A 9,177-nucleotide genomic window follows, 5' to 3' on the forward strand; every position below is an offset into this window, starting at 1 on the left:
TCCAATGCATTTAGTACAGCTGACTTCACACCAACCCAATCGGAAACCAAACCCTCCACCTCCCCTTACCCTCTAAGCTCCTTCCCTGAGTAACTCCTTAGCCCAGTAACAGGTATCTCTCGTGAAACCTTCCCTTGGCTTAGTCTCGCTATCTCCGTCTTCCTTCCCAGCCTTTCGGAACAATAAGTACTGGAATTAGAACTTCACAAATAAATTTCTGTTTTTCAGCCTCCTGAAATAGACCCCTATCTCTGGTAGTGGGGCGGGTTACGCTTGAAACCCATGGTTTGATAGAAATCTTACTTTCCGGTAGACTGAACACTTTCTCTTTATAGACCACCGAGCAGACCCTGTTCCCTTTTTATAAGGGCGGACAATCTCCGTTTGAAGTTTCTAATTTCTTTCTGATTCTCCAGTGTGGAAGGTGCTGAGCCCCCTAAGTTCAGGTCAAATACAAGACTGGATTTTGTTCCCGCTCGTTCGTACTCATGGAGATGGCTTTCCTTTTTAACTGGCACCGAAGCCAAGGGAATGCATTTCAAGAAGAGACAACCAGTACGCCTACTTAGCAATTCCTCGTAAATAAAGATGCCGAAAGTCAGACAATAGATAAAGAGTCTCAGATCATAAGTTGTTCTTTGAAATAGAAAATAGGGACCTTTTTCACCGAGTTCCGGGGGTGGCTTGGATGGTTTGTTTGCCGGGATGACACTCGCTTGGTTTCCCCAAAGCCCCTTGGGGAAGAGAACCCGTCTTAGGCAGCTCCTGCCAATGTAAGATGCCTAAGTAAGGTTGGGGAAAATGAAGAACTCTTGCCAACCCTTTTGACTTTTTTATAAAAAATGTCTGCGCTTTAGCCTCTTTTCTTCTCTTTCGCTAAGTCCAGGACTCTCTCCTCATCGAGAAGGATGGGTTCCCTCCGGGGCCTTCGGGGGAGTTACACCTCTCTCATACCATACCTCATTTAACTTTCTAAACCACTTTAGAGACAAAGACAGGAAGGAAATAGCGTATGATGACCGGTGAACCTTCACCTTTCAACGAGCTAAACGCTCCCCCGATGTTCTCGTTCTAAACGAGCCTGTTGGAGTTGCTTTTTTTCCTTCTTTCCGACTTCTCTATTCCTATCCTAAGCCCTTACCATACCAGGCCAGGTCAGTCGCAACGGAGGCGATAAAAGAGAGATTTTTCCCTTATATAAGCTTTCCTTGTGGGACTACTCCAAATAGGCTTTCGCGCGTTAGCGCCCCTATCTCGCCTACTCGTCTAAGGAAGAAGCAAGGGCCTTAGACGAGTAGGGTGCGCGTTAGCGCATCCGTTTTCTTGCTGCATCCTGCTAGACGGTATTCGTTTTCTTGCTCCTTGCTTGTTCCTTCAATCAAATCAATAAGCTTTTTTTTATTTTTTCAGGTTTTTATCCCTCCTTCTTAGAACCCATTGAGGGGGGCCTCGGCCCGGGAAGGGGAGAGTGGCCGAGTGGTCAAAAGCGACAGACTGTAAATCTGTTGAAGTTTTTCTACGTAGGTTCGAATCCTGCCTCTCCCACTTGCTTGTTGTAGACTTCAGAGAAGAGAAAGGAGGCATTCGTCAGCGTAGGAAGGCCCACCGAGCGAAGCTCTTTCTTTTTTTTTGTTTTGGCCGTGCCGTGAAGTGAAATTGTATCGTATGTTAGTTAGAGAGGTTGGCGAACTACTATGATCTATAGATTCCCCATCTATATCCAATCCCAACGAGAATAGAAGCGAGTCGCTTCCGGCTTGGCTTGTAGTCGTCGTAGTCTTTTAGCTTATGTAGTGGTCGGCCTTCCTACACGCACGCGCCCGCCAGAATGCCATGCCTCCTTGGTTCTGGACGAAGCCAAGCCGATACATACGATAGGCGAAGGAAAGACCCCCCATTTCATAGCGCCTGGGGAACGCAAGTTTGATCGAGGATTGGAGAGGAGAGGTGGAAGAAAAGGCTCGGGATGGATTTAGGAGTCTTTGTGCGAGCCGTATGCGGTGAGAGTCGCACGTACGGTAACGAGGGGGGTTCGCGTCTATACGTGTAGTGTGGTGGTTGGGCCTACCCACCCTATTTGTTCCATGATCTATGGGTCTACTGGAGCTACCCACTTCGATCAATTAGCCAAGATTTTGACCGGATACGAAATCACTGGTGCTCAATCTAGTGGTATTTTTATGGGGATTCTATCTATCGCTGTAGGATCCCTATTCAAGATCACTGCAGTTCCTTTTCGGGCGGCTGTAGGACGGACGGCCGCCTATAGGTGGTAGGGTAGGGTGGGTGGTACCGCTCAGATTGCGGCCAATCTTCCTAACCGCGCGCGGGCCGGGCTTAGAGCGCGTGAAACTCATCACTATCTCGTAAGGGCGTTGAGACCATAGCATGTTAAACGAAAGCGCCGCTTTCTCTGTAGTGTTGTCACACAGCTGCCCGCCTAGAAGAGCCACTCGCTCTGTAGTGTTGTCACACAAGATAAGCACGCAGCCCGCCAGCTGGCCGGGCGAATCGAAGTTCTCTTCCGGTCAACTGTCCACCCAGTCAAGTGCAAAAAAAAAAACACAGTAGAATCACGCAACGCACGCTGCTGGTGTGCTTCCTGCCCGCGAGGAAAGAAAGAAGAGCGACAAGGTTTAGTTCAGATTTTACTGTTTGCAGCATGGGAGCAGATTACCCAAAAAATCCCTGGGAACAATGAAAAAAAAAAGATATCTCGGTAACGAAAACTATAGGGGGCTGTATTGGCGAGATCCAACGGTGAACAGCTGCCCAAAAGAAAAACCGCCTGGAAGTCCGAGGACCTTTAGTACCGTACCCTACCCCCGAACCAGCAGCCTTCGCGCCAAGCAAGACCGCCCTTGTCCTTTTCCTTTCTCCATTCCGCCTCCTTCTTTGCTTTGTTCCAATAGAGTCTAAGGCAAAGCAAAAGTGGGTTCGTATGCCTACTTTACCTACTTGACGAAAGGGAACGAACTTTGTTTCGTTTCCGGGTTTATGGCAGTCAGCGTCACGACATAATCAAAAGGAAGGAGTGACGCTTTGGTTACCGGCAAACGCTTCCAAAGGCGACCCTCTTGAGTTTCCGGCTGTTTCCTAGATTGAAGTAGCCTTTCTTTCGTCGCCCTACTGAAGTACCAAAGGTGCGCTCCGCCCGGTGACTAAGAAAGAAATGGGTTTGCGCTTTTTTTTTTTGAAGTGATGAGGTCGCAAAGAGGGAAGTAGGGCTCCTATTGAAACGCTTTCCCTCTCTCCCTCAAAAGGCGACCAGCTTTCAATACTAGTTGTTACGTTACGCTGCCATTTTTCCAATATCATTGAATAGCATGGCCTGGGGCTAAGGTAACTCAAGTGGGAGAGCCGTGTTATGGGTGACCTTATTGCACGGTTCAGAGAGCACTTGTGTATGTGATGCAAGTGAACGTGTACGAAAAAGCTGTATCTAGGGTGAGTTCTTCGGTTTCCTTTAGAATGAAAGTCGCTATGAAGCCCCTACTACTTATACTTACTTTGTTTGATTAAAAAGGCGAACAGCCCCCCAACTAGTCTATGGGGTGGGGTGCTTGTGGTAAGCTGCCTTGGATATGAGTATGAGGAATTCCTAAAAAAAAAAGGCAAAGTCCGGTATTTGACGAAGATCTTTCTATCAATAGATAGGATTTAGTGTTCGATATAGGGGATAGGATCCATCTGCTCTTTCTCTCTCCATTTTTTTTTAGATCGTTATATCTCTCTCTAAAAAAAAATCGGGAGATGATAAAGGATACATAGACATCTAAGGGGATGTCTATTCTATTCCTCTTTAGAGAAAAAAAAAGATATCTCGTTCATCTATCTTTTAGATATCTATCATTGATTCTATCTATGAATCAAGTCGAAAGACTTCGTTTTTGGGTTCCCCGAATGGATTGGATCGTTTCTGCCAACGAAATGAACGCGGAGCCCGCTCCGAATGCTTCTCCGATCCGGAAGTTCTCGCGAAGAGAATAAGATGCTGCTCCCCCTCCCTCTGTCTTTTCTCGCTTTGCTAATCTTCCCGCAGGCCGGGCGCTTTATTAGTAAAGGGGGCGCGGGAGGAAGAAACCTAAGAGAAGAGCGTCTTCTCTTACTTAGGTTTCTTTTTTTTTCAGTGCAACACAGGAACCTCTTTTTCTTTTTGTCATCCCTGCGCAGCTTTCCAGATTTTGTATTGAACGTATGGCGTAGCTAGGATCTTCAAATCATGTTTGAGCCTATCCTATGTTCAAACCAACCAAACCCACCCCCTATTTGAATAAGGCTGGAAAGAATGCCCGCCAAGTTCAGATAAGGGAATGCTTCCCCCAACCATTAAAGGAAAGGCTCGACGAAACAAGCAACGGATTGATTAAGCGCAAACGAACAAGCAACGGCCAGAGCGCTAACGCGTCTCAAGCCCTCGAGCTGACGCTCGAGCGACTCCGCACGTTGCGCTAACGAAGAAGCAAGGGCCCGAGCGCGAAAGCCGGTGCGCCTTAGAAAGAAGCACCGGCCCGAGCGCAAACGCGTCTCAAGCCCTCGAGCTGACGCTCGAGCGAAGAAGCAACGGACTGAGCTAGCGCGAAAGCCGGTGCGCCTTAGCTTCGCGCATCCCTTTTCTTGCTCGTTGCGCCTTCGCGCATCCCTTTTCTTGCTGGAGCGAAGATGCTCGAGCTTTGCGAGAGGTTACTATGTAGCTCTCCCGATAGGGAGAGGGGAAGGAAAACGCTTTCGGAGATCGAGATTTGATTTGTTTTTCATCGAAAACGAAGAAGGCCGAGGATGGCCTACGATGCGTGTTATCTGAAGGGAACACGCTTTTTCGACCGCGGTGGTATGATTGCCGGGCCCTCTCCTCGTTCCGCCTGCTGGCCTATTGGGATAGCAGCCTTCGGGCTTTGCCTGCCCTTTATATCTCGGCCCGGGAAAGCGCTGGCAACAAAAGAAAGGAAGGGGTCCATGTAGCTGCTGCGTCCGCCCCCTTCTTAGTCAATGGGGCAGCAGGTTCGGCATCTACTAAAAAAGAGAGAATCCACTTGAGATAACCACGCCTCTGCTAGGCAGCGTGTGGAATGGCCAAGAGCGGACCTTTTTGGATATATAATCCAAGTCGAGAGTGGAGTTACGGGAACAGCCGTCTGATGGAAAACTACTTTCACGTTCGGTTCAGAGAGCACTTTTTTCGTTGAGAATTCTTCGTTCCCTTTCGTGTGAATTCCCCAGCGGCGAATTAAAAACTTGTGGGGCCCTATCTATTCCATCTCTCGAGCCCCGAAGAAAACCCCCCTCCCCTTCGGACTCCATATCTCTTTTGACTCTATATATGTGGGCACCTGATATCTATGAGGGTTCACCCACCCCGGTTACAGCATTCCTTTCTATTGCGCCTAAAATTTCTATTTTTGCTAATATTTCACGTGTTTCTATTTATGGTTCCTATGGAGCTACATTGCAACAAATCTTCTTTTTCTGCAGCATTGCTTCTATGATTTTAGGAGCACTGGCCGCCATGGCCCAAACGAAAGTCAAAAGACCTCTAGCTCATAGTTCAATTGGACATGTAGGTTATATTCGTACTGGTTTCTCATGTGGAACCATAGAAGGAATTCAATCACTACTAATTGGTATCTTTATTTATGCATTAATGACGATAGATGCATTCGCCATAGTTTTAGCATTACGGCAAACCCGTGTCAAATATATAGCAGATTTGGGCGCTCTAGCCAAAACGAATCCTATTTTGGCTATTACCTTCTCCATTACTATGTTCTCATACGCAGGAATACCCCCGTTAGCCGGCTTTTGTAGCAAATTCTATTTGTTCTTCGCCGCTTTGGGTTGTGGGGCTTACTTCCTAGCCCCAGTGGGAGTAGTGACTAGCGTTATAGGTTGTTGGGCGGCCGGAAGGTTGCCACGAGTAAGTCAGTTTGGGGGACCGAAGGCAGTTCTCCGTGCACCGGACACGTAGCTTACCGAATCAGTTGCGACACCGATGGGAATGCATGCTACGAAAGATAGGGTCGAGTCTGATACATCAACCGTCTACTCAATATCCTTGTACGAGTCCACAATCACTACACGAGATGAACCTTGGTTTGGTGAATTGAAGTTGGCCTTAGGTGTAATAGGACTCCCAGTTACTGCGCGCGATCGTATACTGAGGTGCTCCCCGCCGGTTGTTGGAACGACGCGAGCCGGGCCGGGCCTCAATTCAGAAAGATGAAGGGTCCAAACAAAAGTCAAAATAGGGGGTTAAAAATTCCCCATCTCATTGGGGGCGGAAAACGAATCGACATCTCGATGTGATACAGCCTTTTCTATTTTAGTTGGGAAAGAACGGCGAAGTCCATCCGAACCGTCCAATGAAGAATAAGAGGAGAGCAAAGCGCCAATGGCGCGCGAAGCGCATGCGGAACGGGCACGGAGAAAAATAAGTGTGGAGGATAAGCAGCCGAGCTCATTCCCTTCGCTTCCTGGGCCCAAAGCAGTGCAGTCTTTCCTGGCCAAATCAAGGATTTGGGGCTTCTTGCTACGCTACTTAACTAGAGAAATCCATTTTATTTAGTAATATATATGAATAGAAAGATAGATCCATCCATCTATCCTACCCGATTTAGATTTTTATATCTAAAAAAGAATCGATTTAATTCAACGTTTGATTCAAAGAACTGCGCTTAGCCCCCCCGCTCATGAAACGGCTCTGCTGCAATGGATGGCAGAGGGTCCGTAGTACCCAAAGCACTGGAGTGGTCCAGTAGCCGGGAAGGGGCCTAGAAGTGCCTACTACTACACCACACTACACTTGGCTCTACACATTTACAGAGCTAACCCCTGTCCAGTCCCTGGCAGAGTTAAGGGGGCTTCAATCCTTATTCCTTATCCCCATCTTCGCCCAGGCTAACGGGGCCTTACTTATTCAGGGGGGGGGAGAGTGGAGCCCCGAGAAGCACTGTTGAGAGGAAGATCCTTGGCCCCTCCTCATTCTCTACAGGGTTCCAAACCTTTCTTCAACATAGGTGACAACGAGCGGGGCAGAGATGGAAGAGATCGAACACGAGAATAAGAAGCAAGCTCGCCTTCCTTTTTGATCATTTTGATAGAGAGGGATGGAGAAAGTGGACAAAACAGACTCGCATTTCCCAGTCGAAAAGATGGGTTCCTTTTTCGTCTTGCATTTCTCATCGCGGAAAAAGAATCATATTGAAAACGTTCCTAACCCCCTTCGTAGAGCCGTGTATTGTAAGTGATCCGAACCCGCCCGGAGCGAGTCTCCCATAGAGGCAAGTGCAGTTGGTGAGCCGTATGATGGGCAACTATCTCCTGCGGTTCGGAGAGGACTCAGCTGTTAGTTAGTACCCCCTTTCGGGGTGGACCCTTTCACTCTATTTTATTATATACGCTTAGCGAAAAGAATGTTTTTTGATACACCTAGGACATGGATTTTATATGAACCAATGGAGCGTGACAAGTCGTTACTACTAGCAATGACTTCCTCTTTCATTACTTCATCCTTTCCATATCCCTCTCCCTTGTTCTCAGTTACTCATCAAATGGCACTCAGTTCATATCTTTAACATCATATGGTACTCAGTTCATGTCTTTAAGAAGTTTGGCACTCAGTTCATGTCTTTAAGTTCAATCCATGACAAGGTTCAAAGAAAGGGTAGGAAGAGAATAAAAGAAGGAATGAGATAACAAGAAGCAAAGCGAGAGTAGGGTTATTGGCTTGCGAGACTACAGCTTCAAGTCATACAGCTTACTGGCTTGCTTCCAGTCTCAGGCATACTGAATGAAAGATCGGAGATAGATTACTGGCTGGCAAGCTGACAGGAATGATTTCAAATCTTGTTTTCCGGCTAACAAGGATGTAAGGAAGAAGGGTCAGGATGTGATCTAGAAGCGAAGAAAGAAACTGCCTACTGCTCTGACTTGCAGGCCTGATCTAAGCTCTATTCTCTCTGAGAACTAGCTTGAAAACAGGATTGCTTTGGCTTCCCTGCGGAAAGAGGAACTTCTTACATAAGAGTCTTCGGGTTTGTCAGAGGTGGTATAGATCCTTTTCTCCCGCACGCACCCGTGGAACCGTAAAAGAAAAGCAGCAGTCCAAAACGGACTAGCTCAGGATCAACTGAAGTGACTCGCCAATCGCGATTAACGACTGGAGCATCGAAGAAGTCTTGGTCTTGGATGGTAACCGTCGGACTCCATGCAATCACGTAGTACCATCGACAGTAGGTGAGCCATTGTCTGACCCATGATCGAAGAAGAGTTCTTTCAAGAACATCTTCAGTGCTTCCCTTAATAACTTCACTAGGAAGCACCTTGAGTTCCTTAGGGAGCATCTCCTTCCTCAAATAATCTATGAGCACACCGCGAAGGTATGGATTCAAAGGTCGGCCTACAGGTATCACTTCTTTTAGGTATTCTTCCTAGCAGCGTATATGCGACTGATTCTATTTCTAATGCTTCGTTCGGTTATGTCCTGTCCAGTCAATTCTAGTCGTTCGTTAATCGGATGAAGGACCGAAACCTGCGGTACCCGGATCTGGTGATCAACTCATTGCTTTGATTCCCATTCCAGTCTATCTGGCTTGAAGCGCCAACTCTCGTTGCCAGCTGGTTGAATGGATCATAGAAGGTACAAGATGTGCTTCCCCTATTTCTGTGCTTTTAGCAGCTTCTGTGCTTATTTACGCTTGTTTACTTTTGATTTGAGTCATATAATGCCCTAGGCCTTCGATGAGACGAAGTTGTCCCTGAAATTCCACCCGGGTCGATAGCTCTAAAAAGTTCCGACTCTCTCTCTATATGCAAAAATATGAATCACCTACTCGGTACGCCCCTTCTGGCACAACACCCCCACTCACAAGAGCACACCACTTCTGGGGCGATTGATCGATTCCCCCGCTGACTCGAATTCTTCCTTCCCGAGGGATACCTTAACCATAATAATGGAATCGTCGAGCACTATAATCCGACGGACCGACCTAGTGATAGAAAGAGCAGCTCGCAATTCGTAACTGGCGAGCGATCGATTGGGGATTGATTGAGTGCCTTATTAGAAAAGGCCGGGCCGATGGGTAGACTCAATATCTATCAGTACTCGCGATCTGGGTAGTACCCAAGTCACTCATAAAGCCTCTACATTGAGGGCTGACGCGCATGTCGGCTTTGAATTTG

At 47.5% G+C, this 9,177-nt stretch overlaps 1 protein-coding gene and 1 non-coding gene across 3 annotated transcripts; both read left to right on the forward strand.

The window, feature by feature from the left end:
* Positions 1-1,434: 1,434 nt before the first annotated feature.
* LOC114757198 (NADH-ubiquinone oxidoreductase chain 2) lies at positions 1,435-7,670 on the forward strand. 2 transcript variants are annotated; one of them, XM_028946199.1, is made up of 4 exons: positions 1,446-2,238; positions 5,319-5,890; positions 7,383-7,564; positions 7,624-7,670. In XM_028946199.1, exons 1-4 carry the CDS (start codon positions 2,085-2,087, stop codon positions 7,628-7,630), a joined length of 915 nt encoding a protein of 304 aa, XP_028802032.1. In that variant the 5' UTR covers positions 1,446-2,084; the 3' UTR covers positions 7,631-7,670. The 2 variants fall into 2 exon arrangements, with proteins under 2 accessions (XP_028802033.1, XP_028802032.1); XM_028946200.1 differs by lacking the exons at positions 7,383-7,564; positions 7,624-7,670 and having other exon boundaries at positions 1,435-2,238; positions 5,319-7,372.
* TRNAY-GUA (transfer RNA tyrosine (anticodon GUA)) lies at positions 1,463-1,545 on the forward strand. The gene has a single exon. It is a non-coding gene; the product is annotated as a tRNA-Tyr (tRNA).
* Positions 7,671-9,177: the final 1,507 nt, after the last annotated feature.

This window comes from Neltuma alba, unplaced genomic scaffold (genome assembly GCF_004799145.2).
Source record: "Neltuma alba isolate B1F8T4 unplaced genomic scaffold, ASM479914v2 tig00010580_pilon, whole genome shotgun sequence".
NCBI lineage: Eukaryota > Viridiplantae > Streptophyta > Magnoliopsida > Fabales > Fabaceae > Neltuma > Neltuma alba.

Coding starts and splice junctions, on each gene's coding strand:
- LOC114757198 (XM_028946199.1), top strand. CDS start 2,085: ATGATCTATGGGTCTACTGGAGCTACCCACTTCGATCAATTAGCCAAG. Junction 2,239..5,318: donor GATCACTGCAGTTCCTTTTC/GGGCGGCTGTAG, acceptor TTTTGACTCTAT/ATATGTGGGCACCTGATATC. Junction 5,891..7,382: donor TGACTAGCGTTATAGGTTGT/TGGGCGGCCGGA, acceptor CCTTTCACTCTA/TTTTATTATATACGCTTAGC.